General features: G+C 43.7%; 1 protein-coding gene across 3 annotated transcripts in view; it reads right to left on the bottom strand.

Moving 5' to 3' along the window:
• Nucleotides 1–5,261: 5,261 nt before the first annotated feature.
• LOC138491437 (prolactin-releasing peptide receptor-like) overlaps nt 5,262–25,290 on the bottom strand; it is an 820,216-nt gene continuing 800,187 nt past the window's right edge. For all 3 annotated transcript variants that reach the window (XM_069617954.1, XM_069617953.1, XM_069617955.1), the window contains one exon: nt 5,262–6,837. In XM_069617954.1, the coding sequence (XP_069474055.1) occupies nt 6,204–6,837 (634 nt within the window). In that variant the 3' untranslated portion in view covers nt 5,262–6,203. The remainder of the gene's footprint in view (nt 6,838–25,290) is intronic.

Below are 25,290 nucleotides of genomic sequence, written 5' to 3'. Positions count from 1 at the left end.
TGCCAGGCCTCTAACACTCAACTGGCTTCCAATCACCCAACTCAAATTGCAATCACTTTGCATGGCTCATGGAGCTTTCAGTAACATTGGACCTCATTTCATCATCTCTCAAAACAGTGTTATTAAGCACAAAGAAACCTCCAGTTTCCATTGAACAATCTCCTCTTTATTTCTGGCTTCTGCAGATCATATTCTGGAGAAAGGCCTTCATTATCCTCATTCCCAGACTATAAACCCTCTCCCTTCCCGGAATAAATCCATTATTAACCACTTTGCCTTCTACAAGACTCTGGAATCTTGTCTCTTCAAAGAATAATTGTGCCACCTTGTGTCCTATCCTTTTAGTCACAGCGCCAAGAGACCACTAAGGTTGGTGAGCTCTACACTATATACAAACTTTGTGATGAAGGAAAGGATTTTCACATGGTCATAAGAGAGTTAAATGACACAGTACAGAATAGCTACATGTGGGAAGTTAGCTGGTTCCGCATTAGTTCCCACCACCTGTGGAAGGGGGAAATCTTCCCATCTATACTTTTGATGTCCCTGTCTGGTCACCGACCTTCTTCTCACTTCCCTCCAATGCCTCCCATCCCACACCTTCCCCTAGCATAAATTCTAGATTCAGGCCCTGCTTTTGAAACCTAAACGCTTTTTCCCATTTTAACAGCAGTGTTTAATACAGGGTTCTACGTATAAAGATTATTTCCAAAGGTGCCAAGCAGCCACCTAAGAGGGGCCCAGTCTCCACAACCCCTCAGTAATCCTCAAAAGATTGCTCGTAGGGCCAAAAGAATGCTTTGGAATCAGCCACAGCGCTGCATTTACAGAAGGGAGCCTGCATAATAAAGGCCACCCTCAGAGGAACATGTCTTCAGGGTCGCCCACTTATACCTACCATAGATCTGGTCATTCATGGTGATTTGGGCAGGGGGGCCCTCCAATTCAGACCTGTGGGTGCACTGGTGTTCACATTGCCGGCTTGTAGCCTCAAAGACTCGTTTATGGCTCCTCACCCTCAGTGCTGTGAGGTGGCCTCATTGTGTCATAAAGTGCTGTACAATGAACGTGCGTTACAGGCTTATTTGGTGACAGTCATGTAACACACAACGCCCTGTGTGCTGAGCTGTGCATCAAATGCACTCTCATACAATATGATATACTATATTATCATACTATTAGACTATTCTGTCCTCTGCACCCATCCCTCGGTATGTGGCTTTGCAACTATGGCCTTCCAAGAGAAGGCGTACACACCTAATTTCCCTTTCCCCTCATGTGCCCTGCACACAACCCACTCTGGGCAATGCCACCTATGGCAGCTGGCAGGGCACTCACAGATGACACTCTCTCTGGGTCTGTCAGTGTACACTAACACAGAACAGACAAACAAGTCTCCACGCTTCAAGTTTACACATGATTACGACTCAAGCCCACCAACCAACCACTCACTCGGCATCCTTAGAGGTTTGCTGGTCAGGAAACAAAGGTGCCGGTAAGATCACCTTCATCTTTGTTTCTGGACCAGCAAACTAGGATTCTACCTGCCAGGGCAACTGTGCCCGACATATCTGACCCTGCCGGGCGCAGCGACCACAGTAGGCAGACCGTTCACGGAAGCGCAAGCAACGTTAGCAACGGTGCTGGTGCTTCCAAGTCCCCATTCCCATAGAGTGCTATGGGACTCCAGGGGAATGGGAACTTACATTTTACCGATGCCTGACTTCCCGTGCTGCCAGACTTGTAATCTACCGGTGGCACTGGGAAGCCAGGCACCTCTAAAGTTGAACGTGTCCGCCGGCAGCCCGCCAGTAGCACTAGAAGGGTTACCGCCATACTCGGAATGAGGCCCACTGACTCTTTCGACTCATTTCTGTACTTTACAGTAAGTACTGGAAACTGCAAAGATGGGTTAATTAGCAGGAGCATTCAGCATTTTCTGTTTAGTGTTAGATTTTGATTGTTCTAAACTGAGTGTGCAGGCAAACAAACTATCACAAATTCCATCCCTACCCCTCCTCTTGCTGCCTGTACACATCTTTTATCCATGTTTAACCTTTACCCTCCTTTGCCCTTTGCATTTTTCCCCCTTCTCGACTGGCCTTTATATATTCTCCCACAGACAAAGTTCTGTACACTCCTGGCAAGGGCACAATATGCCACACCCAGACAAGACTTGGCGATGTTAAACCACTATAGTGATGACTGGTGCATTATTAAAAAAAAAAATAACAGAACATAACATAATAGTAGGAGTGGGGTGGTGGTTGTGTGAGTGAGGCTACAATTCCAAAAATAAGTAAGCATTACATTGCTGTGATCGCTACTTCCCACTTGTCAGGTCTGGCTGACGTCATTAAGGGCGTTTACATTTGGGAATACATCTTGAAGACATGCCAAGAAACAGTCACATGATGCCAACAGAAGGCGTGCAAGTTTTCATAGGCTGTCATTGTGTCTCCTTCCAAGAAAGATTACCTAAGAAAAGGTGGAAAGACAAAAGGAGGTGGCCAATCATTCCTTAGGCCAGCGGCTGGCCACCACCCCGTCTTCTATGAACAAGTCATCTATTTGGAACGAATTCTCCCTCTAATAAGACAGATAGTTGTGGAGTATATGTCTACTGAACGAGGCAACGTGAATTCTGAGATAAGAATATGGTTCTGTTGGCAGTTTAGGGTGGACCAGTTTGGTAGTTCAGGGGTAGAAAGTCCTGGTAATTTATTCTAAAAAGACTTGATCAATAATAAAGCAATAGAACCCAAGGAGAGAGGCATTACGGTCAGGTAATTCCCCAAAGGTGAGAGTTATAAGCCCAAGAAACAGTTTTAATGTAGTTTCCCCTGCAATGGTTCTATTCCTGTTAGTAGCAAATGGACCAGGGAACTGATAGCAAAGAGTTGGGACACAGTGTTGCAACCGTTTCTCAACTCGAGATAAAAAGCAAAAATAAATGGCTGCCAGGGTTCGGGGAGAAGGGACTACATTTAGTCCCTTCTCCGCTTCCATGGTGGCCATTAAAAATATAGGGTAAAAAAGAAAACAACCAATATAGCCACCATGGAAATGGAGAAGGGATTACCTTTAGTCCCTTCTCCATTTCCATGGCAGCCTGACAAAGAAAGGAAAGGAACTCTGTCGGATGTTGAGCTTGGACCTACAGAAGGAAACGACCTGGCGATTGACAATCAGATGATTTGATGGAATCTGATTGTCCCACGCTAGGTACTAACCTGTCATTTGGCAGAGAGTGAGTGTGTGCGAGTGTGCATACGCACAAATACACAAAATCACATACATTTAAGGGAACGCCAGGACACTTGGTAGGAATTTTAGTTGGATTGGAAGGGTGTTTTTATGTTACGCAAATGGGGGAGAAACCATCCGCTCAGTTTGTAGGGAGCGTTTCCTTGCTTGTGACGTGTAATGTTGACAGTGCTCTTCCACGCAAAGGCAGTATTTATTCAGGAGCATGCATTCTGGGACACAAAGAAAATTTGGATGGGGGTTGGGCTTGCTGTACTGAGATTTAGTGCATCCTGTGGTATGCTTGTCTGCTAGGGCACCTGCCCTCAGTGAGTCACAGTGCATTCTACTACGTAGGGATGGGTAGATTCCATCACAGAATTTTCCATCGAGGGAGAAATCATCTAATATTTTTTAACAAAATGTACCACAAATATATGCAAGGGCGAGGGTAATAAAAAAGCTAGACAGGGTATAGGGGTTGCGGGGGTTCTCCGCATACATTTGCAGTAAAATGTCCAAAACAAATAAAAAATAAATAATGCATTCCATGCAGTGTGGAACCACTGTAGCAAGTGGCCCTAGGTGCCGTCTAAGACCTGCAGCCCTTTTGAGGATGAGCTTTTAATTGAGGAAGGCCAAGCATTTATTGGACAAAAATTCCTATGGAGGCATCTATTTAGTGATGCAAAGACCACTCTTGGTCCTGCAATATTCTGGGGGTATATGTTTAAGGGGGCGTGAATCAAAAATGTAATATTGTGGATGTTTCTATACTGAGTGGAGTAATTATATATCCTTGAAATGTTGTTTTATATGTTCCGGGTGGGGGGGGTCAGAACTTTGTGAAGCAGAGTGCTTCTTGTGACATGCAGACCTGTTGAGGCATTTGTATCGAAGAATGTTGCATGGTGTAGGGGGCACATAATCGTTGCGAGGCATTTTTAATAAGTGAGCCACAGTCCGATGCGGTTAAAGACATAATGAGAGGCACAATGCATTCAACCAGCTGTAGCTCGGTGGGAACAGATGTAATGAGGGAGAGAGCATTTTGGGACTGATAGTCAAAGATGTGGGGTGGGTTTGATACAGGGTGAGAGAAGGCATGTTTGGGATAGTCTGCCATGTGGTGCAATCTGCATAGGGTGAGGAAAGTCGGTTATGGGACCTACAGTCATGCAAAGAAACCTACTCTGAGTAAGACAGTGGGAATGGCAATAGTGAAATGAGTAATGTGTAGTCCTGTTCCAATATCAGTACTTAGTAAAGAGAGGACAAGCTTGAACTTCTGTATTGAAAGCTGAATGCATTCCAGATAATGTATTCCTGTGGTGCTGGCATGCTTTGTGAAACAGAAAGCAAACTGGCATATGTTTGAGATATCTAGGCACAGGATGGAAACCTTTGCAAGGTTATGGCAGTATCTGGACTGATGAACTGCTCCTTAAGGTTCCTTTCTCCAATGACTGGGAAGACAGAAGCTTCTCAGTGGTGGCTTTTCCTTCGTGGAACCCCCTGCCAGGCATAGTTACCAAGCCACTGCTCTGCTATAGTTCATGAAAATCCTAAAGCCCGAGCGATTTAATCAAGACTGATAAGCTGGCGGGTTATATTAGCATCTTTGCACATGTCTTTTACCTGTCCACCCCCCCACCCCTCCTCCTGTACCTTTAGGGCACTTCAGGGACTCTTTCCATGGCAGTAACAATGCACTTTGTGATTGCGATATACTTGTAAATGCACATTAAAATATATTAGAAGAAAGAACATTCTCGCTTGTGTTATGACATTTGGTAATCATTTTTTGAACTGTATGGTTAACCTCAAATTGTTCTTTGGTCATGTAATGTTATGCGTTTAATTGTGATATAGCCGTATGCAAGGTTTATTTACTTATTTATTGTGTGTTTAGTGTTTGTCGTGTATCGTTTGACTCTTCAAGCTGGACTAAGCTATAACTTGGAATTGTTAAAATCATTGTTTTAATAATAATTAGATAGAATAGGTTAGAGTGAATTACTTTTATTATTTCTTTTTAGTCATGATTAGTCACTATACTGCTATATGCATTTCACTTATACTGGTTCTGACATTTGAATGACTTTGTTGTTATGTAAATTGTTATTATACTGGTTATGGCGTTTGTTGTACAAAAGAAGTTATAAATAAAAATGGGAGGAAAGAAAACATTTGAAACTTCACATAGCATACAAGTTTGGATTTGGCATATAGGCTGCACTTGGGTTGACGGCTATACCTGGTACAGAAGACAAGACCTGGCCATAGGCTAACTTCAGATGGGTGAATTTGCCAGCAACAGGGCAAGCAGAGGGTTGATGCTCTTATACAGAGATGTGCTGAGCATTGAGGCATAGCTGCCGGTGGCAATATCTGTCTTACCATTCTTACACGAGGAGAGTCTTCGGCAAGTAGGTTTGAGGACTTCTGCAGAAACAATAGGCCAAGGGAAGGAAACGGGGTTGGGAAATTCAAGGTCACAATATTGATCACCCTATTCTGTCCTCTCTTGAACGACAAGACTTCCAATGTACAACTTTCAAAGATCACACGCCCAAGAAATATGCTGTGTACATAAATGATACACGATGTTGTAGTGCTTCAGGGGTTAACCTCTGAGTCTTCATTAACTTTTAAATCATATATGCAGTTGTACTCAATATAAAGCCATATTCCAAATTAAGATACAAAAACGAACAAGACCACAGTTTATGCAGAGTTTGTGTTGACCACTGGGTAAGATGGTGGTTTCAACAGTCCCAAGTGGTGTGCAGAAGCATTTTCTCGTTTGTGTAGTCTCCTTGGCTGCCACACCCTCTTCCCATACGCCAACAGAATATTTAGAGAAGTTGGGAATGATGTGCCAATTGTAGGCTCTGCACCCAGCCAATGATCTCCTTCTGGTCCCCCTAGCGAGGCATGAGCGACCAGGCTCAATTTCAGAGCATCACATTGACCGCCACGCAGTTGTTACTTGGGATGATTTTCTGTCTAAAAGTGAACATCTTCTTGAGTTCACTGCGGAACCGGTCATGGAGCCAAGCATAGAGGAAAGGGTTGCAGCAGGAAGAGCTCATTGCAAACCAGTGGCAGAGCAGCTGCAGCAGCAAGAAGTAGTCTTTACTGATCATGTTAATGTCAATGTCCCGTATGATGTTGAAAAGGTGGATGGGGAGCCAGCAGATGCCAAAGGCTGCCACCACCAGGACAATGAGCTGGAAGGTCTTCCTCTTCCGCACACGGTCAAACTCAGCCTGGCTCTGCGTTGGATGGCCGGGCACCACCCGATTTTTCAGCTTGATGGTGATGCAGATATAGGAGAGGGACACGGCAGAGAGTGGGAGGATGTAGGTGATGATCAGTGCGCTGTAGGCATAGGCCAAGTGTTCTTTCTTCTTGCCCACCCAAAACTCCTCACAGATGGTGAAGCCCTCCTCATGGAACTCCACATAGTATGTGTGGGCGATGGCAGGTGCCACAAGGGCGCACGATAGAAGCCAGATGCCGCCCAGAACATACACACAGGTGGTGACAGATATACGCTTCTTCAAAGGGTGTACCGTGGCATAGTACCTAATGAAAAAGAGAAAATGGGCCATTAGAGAAAGAAACACATTTTCCGTCACCAGCTGCCTGTCATACTTATGACAAATGGACATTGAGCACATTGTGGATTTTTCAAAACAATATTCGGACTATCCTTCTCAATTGTGATGCACACGTGTCCTAACCAGACCCACGCACACACTATTCATTCTTTGGGTGATGGGATCCAAACATAGGCTCTTTGGACAAGCCCCTTCCTCCCATTGTAAGGGCATACACCACACACATCCATTGTCCCCAAGTGCCATACTTATAGGACAACCCACAACACCACTCTGCAGCTGTCACAGGCACTTCCCAGTGTGTTGCAGGCACTTCCCACAATCTATAGCCTAGGATGTCTACTGCAGGCGAAAACGCACGCCATGCCCTCTTTAGCCATCAGTACATGTAGTGCCAATGAATCCGGCAACAGCAGCATTTATTACAGTTCTGAGAAGTGAGATAAATCCAAAATAAAGACCTAATATATTATTGGTTCTACTTTGTTGTATCGAAGTAAATCACTTTCTGGTAATTTACTTGGACAGAATTGCTTAACTAGTTTTGTTTTTTAGTTTGGGCTATTAGGTGGCAGATTAGCGGAAACTATTGCATTAGAGTACAGATTGGGAGAAATGGCACATGAGGAAGGACACACAGCTTGTAGGTGCTTTATTTTATTGTATTTATATTGTGTTACATTCTAAGAACAGAAATAAACTTTTCACACAAAATACATTTACAACAAAAAATACAAATAAACCTTAAGAACGAATTCATCTAAAAACAAATTAATTAATCAATTCATCAATTCATTCAGATTAAAACAGTAATTCAAAATAAATATGACATCACACCACATGATTCCTAATTCATCATACAGTTTAAAATCAGAGCAAATACAACATTGTATGTAGCATATGAAGATATTTCACAGTTAAAATAAACATGTTTACAATCATTTAATTTAATAGGCCAATTGATCAGGAAAATCATATCTAAAAATGTCATAGCTTCAATTATCAAAGACACTGCTGGATCTCCAAGCAAAGTGGGCCACGTTTTTTGGGTCTCTTCAAGTCTTGTGACAGACTATATAAATGCTAAATTATTATTATTAAATTATTATTATATGTTGTTTAGCTGGTCTTGACAGGTGCGAGCAGACTATAAGTCTGAACATAGGCCCCCTGTCTGTGTAAACAATCAAGGTAACAGACTCATGTGGTCTGACATAAACAGTGAGAGAATTAATGCGTGCATCCATTCAGATCAAGCATGGATGGAAATCCTGCTTGTACATGACAACTGGGATATGCATAAGACTATGCAATTGCTTTCTATTGTTGTTAAGTTGAGGCGAGTGGTTAACTCTCAGAGCCGGTAGTTGAGGGACCCTTTTGACATATTGATAAACGATAGGACGAGGTAGTACCGCCGAGATAGGGATGCGGTTCTTAGGACCAAGAAACTGACCTGCATTGAGAGAAGTGCTGTGACGTTGCTGTTCACCAAATATAAAAAATGGCTTTGCCATCATGAGAGCACTGTGCACAGCACAAATTGGAGACTTATTTTCAAACGCCTCCACACCAATGACAATAACAAATTCTGGTCCTATAACTGCCGCTATCTGTCGGGTGTTACTATCCAGAACTTAATCCCATATCTGAGATAGCATGACTTACCTATATGTCATTGTTGTACTACGATGATTCGATTGCCAAAATTCCGACCGGGACACTGAATAATTTTCCTAATGGTCCACTTAGACTGGATTTTGACCTTGAGGACATTCGGGGAATAATCATGAAATTGCGAAGCTCCAGAGCTCCGGGCCCTGATGCAGTTCCCAATATGGTCTATAAATCTAATCGTGAAAGCTGGGCGGGGGCCTTAGAGCACTGTTTCAGGCATATTCTGCCAACAAGATCCATGTCAAATATCTGGAGGGAGTCCATAATGGTAATTGTGTATAAGAAGGGTAGCCTGGGGGACCAATCCAACTATGGGCTACTGGCCATGTTAGACACCAGTGCCAAAGTCTTCGCCGCTTTGATCCCGAAAAGCTGGGCAGTAGCTAGTGGCCGATTAAAATAATTCCAAACAGGCTACAGGAAGCGGTATAGCATTCTTTCATTGATTGGGTGAAATTTCAATGTTTTTTTTACGAGTACATTTTACTGAAAAAACTAATCGAAATATATAGGGGGGTTGGAAAAGTATATATAAGGGGTGGGGGTGGTCAGGAATAGGTAAAAAGAAATCGGGGATGGCGGTTCGTGGGGGAAACCCCCATAAAAATAAAAACAAATCAATTTAAATGAGTTTTTCGGTAACAAATGCTCAGAAAAAAAAACATTGACATTTCACCCATCGATGAAATTACATATGACCCAGGAAGGCACACAGCACAGTAACTAGTGCTTTCATGCTACAATATCTTCTCTCTGAGAGGACTATCAGCAAGTGGAAACTGTATGTGTGCTTTGTTGACTTTTCCAAGGTCTTTGATTCCATCTCTCCGCCTTTGCTTTGGAACGAATAACGACAATGGGGCTTGGACCCCTCGCTGCTGTATCTTATCCTGACCTTATACAAAGATACTATGGTATCAATCCACCTGAATCCAGAAGGTGAGATTTCATCTCGACTCAGAACTAATGTTGGGCTCAAGAAGGGTTGCATATTGGCACCCCTGCTGGTCAACCTTTATGTTTCCGATCTGGATGAAACTCTGAGAGGGATTCATAACTTCCCACCTCGGTTAGGACTTGACCCCACTCTGTGGTTAATGTATGCGGATGACACCGTCCTCATGGATTGAACTTTACAGAACTATGCTTCTGCTAATTACCTTGGTATTAATTCATGAAGACCAAAGTCTGTGTAGCAAACTGAGGGGGAAAAACTCCTATATCTGGAAGCTCAATAATTCCACTTTGGAAGTAGTGGATAGATACATCTATTTGGATTGCCTTATGAATACATCTCCTACCTACAGTTGCCATAAAGAAAATATTAAGACCAAAATAATACCGAAATGGTCAGTGATCAAACTTTTTTTGCCAAGCAAGGTGGAAACAACATTGAAGGGATAATGGTGGTATATACTACTAGTATAGTCCTGGGACTAACATCTGGGATCGAACTGCTCTCTGAACCCTATGTTGGCTGGATGGAAAAACTGGAGTGAAAAATCCTCAGATCTATCCTGGGGGTCCTGAGTGCAGTCCCAGTGGAAGCTCTTCACTGTGAATTGGGCCTGCAATCATTACGGGCAGTCGGTATATAAAACGTTGTAAGCTATACCTTTCTCTATTATTTACATCGACCAACTGAGAGACTATTGCAGGATTCTTTTTGTGCATCTATTGTGCTCCTCATCTTAATGCATTTTTTTCTGCACTAAAGGAGACCACATGTGTGCATTTTTAGCAATATTGATCTAACAGTTAACACTAGCTCAGCCATAGGTCTTAACATGATTGCCCCTGATGTGCTGAATGAACTGAAGCAAAAGACATTGGTCCTGGACAGGGCGTGTACCATCTCCAATTTGCATGGGAAAAAGAGATATGCTGAAAGTAGTTAGACAAGTATTCACCATTTGCAAACCCTGTACAAACATAACTAAAATCTGCACCAAAGACCTAAGAAGGTTTATCATCTCCCTGCGGCTTAATATATTACCCACCTTCGAATATGTTGGTGGCTGGTCAAAGTTACCCTATGACAATAGGGTCTGTACACTATATAATACTGCGATTGAGACAACACGGCATGTATTAACACAGTGCCCTCATTAAAGTTTACAATATCAATAGGACACCAGGCCTTTGCCTCACATATGTTAGGCGTGCAGGATGAACCGTTTGCAGCACATTGATCGGGGCTACGTCTCTAGTGATTAGCAGTGCAGCACACAATATTTGGCAGAAGGCATTGCCAATGATGGTTGGCCCTCTTAACATCTAATTCCTATTGATCCTATGCATCCATCGAACCGGAGATGGCATTTTGACTTGATGAAGTTTCATTTGTACTATGCATTGATTTTAAAGGAAGATGTAACAGGATTATCTGTGATATGAAACTGTGAATGGTTTTTAATATTGGCATGAAATGTATGTAAGGATTTTATTCTGTTCTTTTGATTTTTCTGTAACTGTGCTCAAGGTTATATTGTTTAGCCAAACTCACAATAAATAGTACAAATAATAATAATAATCATTGAATAATCTCCTGTATTTTTACTAAAAAATTCATTAAATGAGCAGTACTTGGGTTGAAACTTGACTAGCACCCAGCCCACTCCCACCTTGGCCCTTACCATACCTTTTGCTTCCATGTATTCTCCACTCTAAGATAACCGAGCATGCATCCCCACCTACCTACCTACCTAGCCCATATATGATACCTAGACCTATAGTCTGACCTATAAACCTGAGTATATATCCATTTGCTTAGTCTTGCTAGAGTGCCACTGACATCCCAAGATATGCCTTGTACTTGTACATTTGTTTGTATATATTCTTGTATATATTATTTTGCCTATGTGTTCTTTAAAATCATGCCAAACATTGTAATAAGCTTAAGATTTCTTGTACACTGTTGCGCCCGGCTACCCAAGGGTTTTGTGTGCATTACCAAATAAATAAACAAACAAACAAACAAACAAATAAAATAGACGTTCAGAATTAGGCAGGCATATGTATCAATTCACCATTTATTTTCATTTTAAGATTTACAGCCAAAATGTCTCTATCCACCATTGGTAGTTTTTCCACTGTTAAATTGCAATCATTATGCGAGGTACGTATAGGGCCTCCAAATGGTCTTCACATTAAACCTTTTCTTGCAAGTTCATAGCAGATAGTATAGCCTTCTTATATTAGGTTTTCTAGCATCCACGTTTCTTGAAGTGCAAAAAATGTGCATGAGCCCTAGAGACTACACAAATTAGACAAGTGTGAAAAGCCCCTTGTGTTCCAGGAGACTATTTTAAAGTGTCTTTCTCAATTTTCCAAATGGGCTCCAAGAGTTTTAGTATGTAGAGTATTCAAAATATGCGACTACTCATATTCGCCTTTAGGAACCCAGTGAGTCTATCACCATTCAGGGTGTATTATATCTCTCAGGTTTACTTTCACCACATCTCACTTCTTTCAATGGTGGCTACTTCACCCTGAGAGATTGACACATCATAGCCCATTTGTTTGAGAGTCTGGGTTTCTGCCAAAATTACATTTCTAATAAAGTCAGATTTGAAGCAGAGCCTACCAATATCCACTTTCACAGGATGAGTGAATTGTACTTGTGTTAAATCTCCAGACTTAATTGGAGCCAATTTTGGAATTTCTTTGAAGAAAGCCAGCACATATTGCCTATTTAGCAGAAGAAATGTTTGGACTTCAAAGGTCCTTTTAATAAATAAGTAATGAAGGGTTTCAATTAGTGGGGTATTTCTAGATATAGAGTATCAGCATTATAGTGTTGATGTGATGTATCTCACCCTTTTCTAGTAATTTAAATGTAGTTTTGGATGTTTTTTCTGAATTGACAATTTGACTCTGCTTTATTGAGCTCCTTCTTCCTACGTTCTTCTGATGATATAAACACAGGAGAAAACGTATCATCCTCTTTCATAGAATACTGCCTATGATTCACGTCATCATTAAACAAAATAAAATGTCTCTATGCGATTGAAAGACCTTTCAAAACAAATTTGGATACAGACGGTGCAAAAGTCACATCAGAATTTGCACTCTCCCGTGACTTTTTAGGAATACATTCAAGAGCAAATGGTGTCAAATATAAACATGTACATGTGAAGCGTGTAACCTGAGTTCCTGCATCAAAGTCGTTAGTGGGCACCGGGTCACGGAGCCTAATAGTTATTCCAATCATACTCACACTACTTGAATCAGGAGAGATAGGATCTGGGTTAGAGTAAACAGATAGAACACTCAAATCCAATAAATGTTCTCGAGTTTTTAAGGGTTTTAAGAATTGGATAATAGTCTCTTTACTCTCTGGCAAGGAATTTAATTTCACCTTCACAGATTTTTTATTCCGCTTCCTCTTAATGATACCTATCTTTGGGGAGTCCTCCCCTTTCTTCACCTCTTGATCTAGCGACTGATCCCCCATACAAACGTAATTAAGTCTCTCCCACGGGCTCCTCCAGTGCTAGCCTAGCATCAACAGGAGACTGCTATTTGATTTGGCGCAAACATTTTTGTGAGTACCTAGATCCTTTCTTCAAAGGATTTCACAGATTCTCTGATTTTTTTTCTGTAGTGGTTTGACTTTGTCAACCATCAAACTATTACTTGACAAAAAATCAATTGTCGGCTGATCAGCAGCCCTTTCCTTTGCCGAACACTGGCCGCTGCTCACAACAACATCCCCTCTAACTTTATGGCCCCTATCCATTGATGATAGCAGACGGGAGAGGGCGGGAAAAGAAAAGACATCCATTACTTTTTCTACCGGAGATAGTGAAGCCTGGGTATTCTGATGACATTTGACCCACAAACATGTGTCTCCTCAGTTACAGGAAGAAGCTGTGGGTGTTGTGTATTCACTCAAGGTCTCTGCTTCATGTTTGGTCTTATTCTCTGGGGTTTGAGATGGATTACTAACTAGTTTAGGGGTTCTGTAAAGACAAACATCTTCCTTTTTATCTCCAGCTAGGGACTCAAGGAGAATTGCACCGCTTCACTAGCTCATGGGAGATTGTTGGTCCTTAACATTGAGACATCAGCAGTTAAGTCTCTATGAGGACAGTTCATCATATCTTCCAGAGACCATAACATTCCAGAGAGGTTAGAAAAAACAATATCCATTTGATCAGTGCATAGAGTCAGATAACTACTTCTCTGTCTCTTTTTAGGGGAATATTGCAAGGTTATTTCAATGTCTTTCCTTTTTCCTGGCACAACTTCCGCAAACATTGAATTAGATTGATTGTCCCATATTTCTATTGTCAAAAAAATGGTATTGTCGAAGTTTATTACCTCCTTCTCATTACTTTTTTGGGGAGGGAATGTTCTCATCAACTCAGATGTCAACAGTACATCGGCGGGTGGAAAAGTTAGTCTTTGGCAGGGCATGCCCGAAGACAAAGTGTATGCCATAATTTTTCTAGAATGTTTTTTTTTTAAGCTTTGCGCATTTGGTGGGAAGTACAGATATCAGAAATGACCAAATAAAGGAAAAAGGAACGTGGAACGCACATACACTCACTGACAAAGTGGCGGCCAGCCAAAAATAGTCTTTATGGAGCTCTCAACGCTGTCCACCGAGCACCTAACACACTGCCTGCACACCGTGCACGCTCTGCACCAGGCTTGTGTGTATATGGGGAACACTCCTCCTCCTCAGATAAGTGGGAAAACAGACTTGCCCTGCCTTCAATCTTATGAATGGAAATCAGACTTCAGTGAATCCAATGTAACACAGAGTAAAGCACTTCTTCAAACTTGAGCCTACAAGTAAAATAGCCTGCAGGTAACGCAGATGTCAGCACCTAACACACAGCCCACCTGCAGGCTAGTTCCAATCACTCTCTGGCCGGCTTCCCTTGGCCCTCTTCCCGCTCCCACCTGTGAGGCTAAAAACTTCAGGGTCATCTTCGACTCCACACTTTCCTTCTCTCCTCACATCTCTGACATCTCTAAGATGTCACACTACCAGCTGCACCTCCTCAGAGGTAGTCTTCATTTCTTCTCCTTCCCCCAGAAGCTCACTGTCTCCAGAGCTCTGATTCTCTCTAGGCTGGACTACTGCAACAGCCTCTTTCTAAATCTGCCTGCCTCTACTCTTTGCCCTCTGCGACTCATCCAAAACAGGACTGGGAGACTTGTCCTTTGCCTCAAGCCCAGGGATTGTATCTCTCTGGGACTTAAATCTCTGCACTGGCTCCCAGTGGCAGCAAGGATTAAGTTCAAAACCCTCAGCATTGTCCACAAGGCCTTCTGGGGTCTGGGACCTCAATACCTTCAACTCGCTCTTCCTAAATATCTTCCCTCTCGAGCACTTCACTCATCCACTGCCAACTCCCTCGGGGTCAGTCACTTCTCCAAGCAGTGAGTTGGTGGTAGATCTCTTTCTTCTCCTTGGGCCTCCCTCTGGAACAGCCTCCCGGGCCCTCTGAAACTTGAGGAGAACCATCTGTGGTTCCGGAAGCAACTCAAGACCTTCCTCTTTGCTTCTGCTTTCTCTCCTCCCCTTCACTGCTGATCTCCTGGCTGAATCTGAAACTGCACTGGTACCTGGCTACCCTCTGATCGCGGGCCCAGGTCCCCTCCCCGCCAGTTGCACACCTGCACTACCGCCCTTGCAACCCTTGCATTCGGGGACTGTTCTGTATCCCTACAGCCCCAACTCGCACTTGACACCTGATGACTGCACTTACCCTTGAACTTGCCTTCTGCTAACTTCACTTTTATTTATTTATTATCTTTATTTATCTTACTGTTATCCTGTGTACTGCAGTATCCCCTCCACTTTCCCACCACACTTTCCCCCTTTCCTCTCTCCCCTGCCCTTGCGCGATCTTAATGTCATCTGGACTAGTAGGATTGCTGTCTTTGTCTTCCCTCTTGTTAGGCAGAATCACCTGCAGTACCCTTTGGGTCCACTACATGCAATTAGGACTACAAGTGTAAGCACAATTTCACCTTTGGTACTAGCTTGTACTACACAGTAAAGTGGTAGCGATAGCTGAGCAGCCAGACTTATCTCAAGAGTTTAAGTGAGCAGTAGAACAAGTTACACAAAGGACCAACCAATACAGTGATTCAAGTAAACACTTACTCAAGGTTTCTCAGTAAAAGAATATACATTAATTTACTCAATCATTTATAAAACATTACACTAGCATAAGCAGCTCAATATCACACACTAATACACCACAAAAATCCAACTGGTAAGAAACTAAACAAGTTTAGCTCAAAAAGGAAGTGTGAGCAAAATGGCACTTTAGATACTTAGGAAGGGAGGAAAAAGACAAGGTTATAAGAATAGACAGCCCAAATACAATCATAGGCAGGGCAAAGGGTTTCAGTTAAATAAAACCAGCAATTCTTCTCAGTAGGCCTGGGCCAAAGTTATTGGTTCAGAGTCTTTTGTATAAGATAGCACAGTTCTGGTAAGTAACGGTTAAGTCTTTGCCACAGATTTTTAAAGGATTTGGCTAGGCGAAAAGTTTGACGAATGTTTAGGAAAGGACAAGCCTTCATAGTTAAGGAAAGTTTCACACACTTTCTTGATGGCTGAAAATATTTCCGGACTGCGTTTGCACAGTACCTTTTTAAATGAAGAAAGCTGTCGCTGAGGCAGTTGTTCCTGGCAGTTCGAGCAGATTAGTATTATTTATTATTATTTATTCGTATTTGTAGAGCACACAGCAGCCCAAAGGCATCGTGGCGCTTGTTACATAGAATGAACATCACTTAGTTACATATCATAGACATACAGGCATAGTTGATGTAGACTTTGCATGTGTAGCAGTGGCAGATTAATTAAAGAGAGTAGTTTTGATGTTTTTTCAAAAGGCAGGGAGAGAGGTTTCTGCTCTGAGGGCAGGGGGGGGGGAGTATTCCATAACTTGGGGGCTATGTATGGGAAACCTGTCCCTCCAGCTTTGGCTCTGTTAATGCGTGGTACAGTTAATAGGTTAGTGTAGCTTGCTCTGGTGGGTCTGTTCGAGGTGGGTCTAGATAGAATGTCTGAGAGATGGGGTGGTGTTGTGTAGTTGATGCATTTATGGGTGGTTGTGAGGATTTTGAATGTGATCCGGTCTTTGACTGGGAGCCAGTGAGCCGCCTTTCTTGCTTGTGAGATGTGGTCTTTCTTGGGGATACCTAATTCAGCTCTAAGTGAGTTATTCTGTGTGATTTGCAGTCGGTTTAGATTTTTCTTGGAGTGCCTAATAGCGCATTGCAATAATCGAGCTTAGCGCCTATTGTGGCTCTAGCTATGGAGAGGCAGTTTTCCTTGGTTAAAAAAGGTTTAATGGCATTGATGAGTTTAGTGGTTAGGGCAGAGGCGGAGATGGTGGCGCTGACTTGCTTATTCATAGACAAGGTAGAGTCAATGTGGACTCCTAAAGTTCTGACTGATGATGAGACTGGGATGATGCAGTCGTCGATGCTGAAATTGGTGTAAAGACAGTCTAGCTTGGCTAGAGTGGCCTTTTGTCCAAGAATGAGAATCTCTGTCTTGTCCCTGTTAAGGCAAAGGCCGTTAGTGGCCATCCACGCTTGGATAGTGGAGTAAATAAGCCTTAATGCTGTAGCGTCTTGGTGATAATCACCTGTTAGAGGAAGGAGCACTTGGGTATCGTCAGCATAGTTTGTGTATGCGATGCCAAGTGCGTCAAGTTTATCAAAGAGAGGCTTTGTAAAAAGATTGTATAGAGCGGGAGCTGTGCAGGATCCCTGTGGGACACCACAGTGGATGATGGTGGGAGCTGCATTGGCAGTGTTAGAGAAGACTTTCATAGCTCTTCCTTCGAGGAAGGAAGTGATCCATGAAGCTGCTTGGTCGGAGAAGTGTGCGGCATTCGTGAGGTGTGTGGTGATTTGGTTTTTTAAGTTGAGAAGGGCAATTTCGGTTCCGTGCCCTTTACGGAATCCCAACTGTCTTTTCCCTAAAATGGAGTTTGCTTCTAGGTAAAGTTGGATCTGGCAGTGAGCAGCATTGTCTAGTAGTTTAAGAAGAAACGGAACGGTCGTTGTAGGCTGGTAGTTGTTTGGCTGGGATGGGTCTAGAGTAGGCTTTTTTAAGAGGGGACGCACCCATGCCTCTTTAAGACTGGCAGGGACAATGCCTGTTCTAAAAGAGACACTGATGAAGGCAGTCAGTAGTGGAGCAAGTGGCTCAGCGCATTCCTTGATGATTTTAGGGAGGCATATATCGCCTTTGCATTGTGAAAGTTTCAAATGTCAGAGAATGTCTATAACTTCTGATTCAGAGATGTCTTTAAAGGTGAATTTGGGGCTGTTGATATTTTTGTTGATGTACCAGGTCTCTGTAGGCTGGTTTTGGTTCACTAAAGTGTTGTAATGGTCTCTGATTTTATTTTGTAAAAGGTTTGAATGCTATTGCACCAAGCTTCATCTTTAACGATATCGTCAGTGGAGATGGGAGGATCTATAAGTTCATTAAAGATGGAAAACAGTTCTTTGGATTGGGAGTTGGCTTCTAAGATTCAGCGATTATATGCTTTGGATTTGTCATTGAATATGACGTTTTTGTAATTTTTGGCCGTAACTTTGAAATTGTCTTTGGTGGTGTCACATGGGTTTGCCTGCCACTTTCTGAGCGCCATGCGCTTGTTATTTCGTAGGGTTTGCGGGTCTTCTGTGAACCATGAGTTGGAGTGGAAGGTCTTCTTTTCTTCTTGTCTTCAAGAGGGGCAACAGTATTAATTGCGTGGGTAAAGGTGTCCTTAAGTATATCCGCTCGGATGTTGGGGTCTTGTGAGAATGGTGGTGCTAGACAAGGTGTATCACGATAGGGTCGAAGGTTATCAGCCGTTAATATTTTTGAGCTTCTAGCTTGGGTAGCTGGTGCATGAGTGTTGTTTTTTTGAAGTAGGAGCTGTAGGAACGGTGAAGTGTATGCAGCTATGGTCTGTCCATGGTTAGACCGTGTTGGACGTGATGGAAGCTTCACAGTTGTGGTCGACTAGCCAATCCAGGGTGCGACCTTTGGAGTGGGTCGGGGTCATCATTTTTTGGGAGAAACCAAGGTCTGTGAGATCCTTGGTGAGTGAGATAGCGGCCTTGTCATTGGGGTCTTTGAAACCTAAGTTGATGTCGCCAAGGAGTAGGGTTTTAGTAGTTTTTTTGATATTTTCACTGAGTACGTGGGTGATGTGTCCTTGGAAGTCTGCTGGGAGTCCTGGGGGACGGTAGATAAAATGAATATTAATGGTGCTTGTAGGTGAGTGTTTCAATTTAGCTGATAAAATGTCGGCGTTGCCCTCTCAGAGGTGGGTTGTAGGCCTAAGATGTAATTTGTTTTTGAAGATCATAAATAACCCTCCTCCAATTTAAGACGGTCTATCCTGTCTGAGGATAGAATAATCTGCAGGTAGGGCTAGGGTTATGGCTGGTCCTGAGGCCTCCGGGAGTCATGTTTCCGTAATGGCTAGGATATCTACGTTCTGACTTGTGATGAAGTCGTTGATTTCAAGAGCATGGGCGGTGAGAGAACGGACATTCAGCAGTGCGCATCTGTAGTGTAGTGCGTGCTTAATGCTGTTTGCTAGTGCCTGTTTACCTGCTTTAGGTGTATAGATATGAGACTTGATAGTGTTGAGAGTGGGAGCTTTGGGGGGTAAATTGGTGCTAGGGTTGAAGGTGTGCAGGCCTTTGTGATGAATGTTACATTTAGCAGGAGTGTGAGTACTGAGTCTAGAATTCCTGTGTGTTGCATGTGTAGGAAAGGCGTCGATGATCATGGGTAGAGTATGTGTTCTAAGTCTGCTGAGCCTGGAGTGGCAATTGGGTATGTGCGAGTGTGAGTGCATGGTGTAGTGTGATTGTAGGTTTGGTCTGAGAGAGTCAGTCATAGTGCAATTAGCTATGCTGGTGAAGTCTGGCCCTCTGAAGGCAAGTAATCTGGCATGGAGAAGTATGGTGTTCACAATGAGAACTGTGCCTAGTGTGCAACAGTGTTGGAGCATGGTGCACATATTGGATTAAAAGGTACGATGAGATCCCTGTTCTGCCAAGTATAACAAGATAAGTCAAGGACAGATGGGCAGTATTGAGCAAGAATGGCTGACACAGGAGCGCTAATTTAGGTAGTAGTGCAGATAGGCTATTCCAGCACATAAATGGCAGTTGGCAGTAGGCTATTTCAAGACAGATGCAAACAGTGGGAATAGGCTATTTTAACACATAAATTGCAGTTGGCTATTTCAAAACAGATGCAAACAGTGGGAATAGGCTATTTTAACACATAAATGGCAGTAGGCCATTTCAAAACAGATGCAAACAGTCGGAATAGGCTATTTCAGCACATAAATGGCAGTTGGCAGTGGGCTATTTCGAAACAGATGTAAACAGTGGGGAATGCTAAATGCATTGAGCTACCAGTAGCACAGATTGGGTAAGTGTACTGAACGTAATACATTCTGATAGTATAGGAAGCACGGTAGGCTAGGTACTGTGAGCTACCTGTCAATAGCATAACAATGCCTGGTAGGTTGAGAGCAGTATGCTATTAGTAATGCAGCAGATAAAGAGTACCGTGTGCACTGTATTAACTGTGGCATAACATGGCAGAGTATACTGAATGCAGAATACTATAATACGTGATGTGGCAGTGAATTGCTACATGTAATGTATTCTAATGTGGGGAGCACCTGGTGATGTTGTTTGAGGTAAGGGGTCCTTGGTATGGGACTTTACTGATCTACCCATGAAGGTAATAAGTACAGTATTCGACTCAGCATTTAAACACAACAGGAAATACAAACGTTTCATATCAGTAAGCAGGTTGGGATAAGATAATGCAGATGGGCAGTGAGCGGTGATGGCGGTTATCAGAGTTAGTAGGAGGCAATCATAGGCACGAGATACACGCACCGTTATGTGTGTGCAGTGTCAATGGTGATCAGTGTTAATGTATTTGAGGAGCGGAGTCACTTTGAAGTGGCACACTTACAGGGATGCTTTAGGAATCCGGGGGACCACATGAACATCTGTGAGCCATCACGGACAGGCGCAGACAGGCCCTTTAGCTCGCCCTTAGGCTTACACCTGTCGGTGAAGCCGGGGTCAGGTTTAGCCGGAAGCAGCCAATCCGTGGCCGGGACTGCTGCTGGGCAAAATGATGCGGCTCAGAGGCCTCCAGGAAGTGCAGCCATCAACCACGTTGGTAGCAATGGCGGCTGAGTGTGAGGAGGTTGAATAAACAGGGTAATGGGCTCGGTTTTTGCAATAGCCCTATTTTAAGATGCTACTGGGCATATAGGAGGAATTGTGGCGGTGCAATCAGACAAAAAAGATTTTGAGGCCCACCTTGCTCATTAGGAGTGTAAGAGCAGCGGATGCCTCATCTTTCCTCAGGGATGATGTTGAAGGGTGAGAGAAGGCTCCTGCCCTCTCCTCCCGGCGCGGCTTCCGATGTGATCAGGATCCAGAAGCAGACAGGCCCTTAGCTCGCCCTTCGGCTTATGCCTGTCGGTGAAGCCGGGGGCGGGTGTAGCGGGAAGCGGCCAATCCGAGGCCGGGACTGCTGCTGGGCAAAATGATGCGGCTCAGAGGCCTCCAGGAAGTGCGGCCATCAAACACGTTGGTAGCAATGGCGGCTGAGTGTGAGGAGGTTCAATAAAAAGGGTAATGGGCTTGGTTTTTGCAATAGCCCTATTTTAAGATGCTACTGGGCATATAGGAGGAATTGTGGCGGTGCAATCAGACAAAAAAGATTTTGAGGCCCACTTTGCTCATTAGGAGTGTAAGAGCAGTGGATGGCTCATCTTTCCTCAGGGATGTTGTTGAAGGGGGAGAGAAGGCTCTCGCTGTTCCTGTGCTTCAGTCGTGGGGACAAGGAGGACGCCAGGAGGTTCCTGCATTGCCCAGGGAAGAGGCCAAAAGCTGTAGCAAGACGTCGGTTTAAGGTGTGAGTGCCTTAAAGTTCTCCTGGTTTTCTTCCCTCTGGCTATTCGGTTTTCAACAGCACTCTGATGAAAATTTGACCAGAACAGGACGGTGTCCAGGTGGCTTGCGAGTTGGTTGTTCCCACGAAACTCAAGGGATGAAGGTAACCTTGAAGAGCTTCTCTGTCGTCGGAGTTTCAGGGAATTTGACCTGCAGCAGGGCTTCACCAGTTGTCCAGAAGTTGCAGCAGTCCTCTTCCTTCCTCTCCTATTTGGTTCTTTCGTTCCAGTGGTCGACTATGCTTTTCAAGTCCCAGAGACCTGCTTTTAAACAGTTTTCCCCCATTCATTCAGCCTGGCTGTCACTCACCCAGCAGGGTGGATGTCCTTGCCGGACAGTCAGCCAGCCAATCACACCAGAGTCAATTCAGGTCTCCTAGGAGACTAAGCACAGGGAGTTTCGGGCACCACCCTCACATCTTGTCCACCCCAGACACTCTGGCAGAGGAGGGCTTCAGCACAGAAGCCAGCCAAAGGGCACAAACAAAGGGACCACACCTGGTTTGGCACACAGAGACAAAGACAAGAAGGACTTTTCCTAAAAGAAATGGTGAAAAAAGATTACCAGAGTCTGTTTTCACAGATAGGTCTGGGACGCCATATTGAAAAACATGGCTTCCCCTGATTTTAGGCTACCGTTGTTAGCGGTCGCAAAAATCACGGTAGTTGCTCTAAACCACTGTCACCAGCCATTTAAAATAGGAAAAGGTAACATTTTACTGTTACATGAGTGTTTTGACTCAGGGGAAGCTAGGCAACCCCTCCAGCACTCCATGGGAAGATAGTATGTGCTGAGTCAGTAAATTTAAAAAGACTAGTAAAGCCAATTTAACTTTACATGCTCTGGGAGACAGTAGTCAGTCCCAGAGAAGGTATTTAAACTTTGGGGAGTCTGAAAGACACCCCTGTGCCACTGCACTGAAGGTGATGTGTGACACACAGAAACGGATGATGCCACTGGAGTTGTTTAAAAACTCCATAACCAAAGAACACAAAAGTAAAACACATTGAAAATTAAAATTTCAAAGCCCCAAAATATAGCAAAAGAGCTGGAGGGCTCTAAGGTAGAGGGAATTAGGCACTTGTGTGAGAAATCTCCCTAAAATCTCTGTTTCCCCTCCCTGGCCTCGTTGCGCCTTGAAACACTTGTGTATAGGCGAGTTATAAATGCCATATCATATCATATCAGCTTGAAGGTGTGGTTTGGTAATTTGTCCGCCCATTGACTGCCCATTACCATGCAAATCCTTATGGCCATTCCCACCCAGTTCCTGCCCCACCTTGTCTAAAACACCCCCGCCTGGGAACTCTTTGAGATTGCTTTAATCAAGCCTTACCATCAAACATTGAACTCAAAGTGCCTGCCACTGTTTTTTCAAAGCAGTCTTCTGAGAGTTAGTGACTTAATTGGACCAGTAAACACTGTGATAAACACGCTACTGGTGTAATACAAATGTCTTAATCAGGTCTGCCTTCGGCCACTCGATGGTTATAAGCACTCTGTGTGTCCTTCACTGAAGTCCTGTTAAAAGCAAGCATTGGAAAAGCCAAAAGTTTTAACTTGTGTAAAAATATCAGGAATTTTCCAGGCACTGCTATTAAATGCACAGGTACTCAAACCATTTTGCACCTGAAACCATTCATGGCCAGTTAATACCACTACTGCAGTGCCCGTCAAGTGCCCTGCCTGTGCCTGCACGAAAGCCCAAACTGTTGGCATTACAAATGCTTGTTTTACATGGGAAGCCCCCATATCCCACCAACCACCTCTAGACCCTCCCCCACCTTTCGCATCCTACCTCTCCTCGGTACACATTAATAATATATCCATTTTCCTCCTGAGGAAGTAATATTGTCGAAGTTAAATTGCCACTAAGTAATATTTCGATAAAATGTTGGCACTCTCTTATTATTTGCATTATTATCAGATGGGATATGGTAATGGGGTGCAGCAATCCCCATGCGGCCCCCGCTTCGGCTGCCAGAATAAGGTAGAAGGCATGAACGCAGCCGGCGAGCCACGCGCGCCTTTCATCAGGCTGAAGCGTCTGAAATCTCCTGTGCTGCCCTCTCAGCCTCTTGAGTTGACGCTTTCAATAAAGTGAGCAGTTAGAAAATAAATCCATTAATAGCGCATTAGTTAACATAATTATGGTAATACAAAGCATTAGTCACAGATGACTCAATCGGCAAATGAAGACGTTAAATGGAAATGGGCTAATTTTTCAATTAGTGCGTAGGCTCGGCCGTGCGCGCGGGCTCCTGGGGAGGCGTCGCGTTTGATGTAGTCTTGCGCGGCATTACTGCGCCAATGATGCGTCCCGGATGTCAGTTTAAAAAGCCATTTTACACTATTTGGCATTTTTTGGTATTTGGTAATGATGCAGCTTCGGGAAAAACTGGGGTTGGCTGATTTTGTGAGTTTTATTCTGCCAACATGCTGCCATTTTTGAAAGCTGCTCTGTTCTCAAAACAAAAAGGAGTGTATATTGCTGACTGAATCCACATTTATAAAATAATAATAATGCCTGTGTCACTCGGGTGCAAGGACAAACGTTCCCCACTGGGCGGACGACTGAGGCAAACACAGCGACACAGTGGCACGCAGGTCACAAGTCAGAGAGGACGGAGAGGTGGAGCCTAATGATAAAATAGAAGCACAGTTGAAAACAAACACAGGGAAGGCACTGGTTGGCTGTTGCAGGCCCACGAAAAGAAGCTGACTCAGGACAACAGAGGCAGAGGAATATGCCACAGACAGATTAATTTAACCATCGATGAGGTGAAGAGTAACTAGGAGAGAATATAAAACCCCAGAACAGGGGCCTAGGAGACCCATACAATCTGGGGTGTACAGGGGAGAGGACCGCTGTACCAATATTCGTCCCAGGCCATTAATGGAAGTTATATTGGCTTTATTACCAAAAGAACACAAACACTTGCATGATTCATGTTCACAGAATCTCTGACTTTGCCAGTCCCGCCTTTCAGCCCAGTGCACGTGTGTGAAGCTCAGGCTGGCAATGAGCAGCAACTTCTGAATATATTTTACTGTTCTATGTGCATATATATTTGCTGCTGTGTGCTGTATGAAAAATCAAAGAAGCTATTGGAAATTAGAAGCTTTCGTGAATTGCCATGAAACTTAGTCGACTATGTTTACTAAATGCTTTATTTGTGTGCTAAAAACATTTCTGAACTGTAGATTTTACCCAGGCAGCACTCTCGGTTTGTGCCCGGGGCAAATAGCAATTGTCCAGTATGTTCATCATGTTTTTGGAGCAGCGTGTAAAGGCCTAGTAGGAATATAATTATAAAAGGAAAATCCAAACTACGATTACCAGAATGCAAACAAAGAGACGTGAATGGATGGGCTGCCCTTTCCGCAGTTACGCAGGAGATGGTGAGGAGGTGCATATGATGTTTAGGGTGGATTGCACTGCGTTGGTGGGACTGAAATTACGCGAATACGTGTGGTACAGTCTAGCTGTCATAAATCGAAGACAGCGTAATAAGCAATATAGTAGAGGGCATGTTGGCACATATGCCCAGGTGTGTACGAATGGCTTGTTTTTTTGGCGCACATTTACATTTCAAACTGTTTTCAACATCTGCATTACAAACCATTGTCGACTTTTTATTTGAAAGTGCCCCCTCACACGTGTTACACTGTGTGAGCCAGACTAGGCTTTCCTGCAGCAGCTCTTTGAATTCTGGGTTTTGTAGTTTTGCTTTTCCAGGACAACCTGAAAGTG

The sequence above is a fragment of the Ambystoma mexicanum genome, chromosome 10 (assembly GCF_040938575.1).
Source record: "Ambystoma mexicanum isolate Mex_15411 chromosome 10, UKY_AmexF1_1, whole genome shotgun sequence".
NCBI classification, from domain to species: Eukaryota; Metazoa; Chordata; class Amphibia; order Caudata; family Ambystomatidae; genus Ambystoma; species Ambystoma mexicanum.
This window is presented reverse-complemented; position numbering and strand designations above follow the sequence as displayed.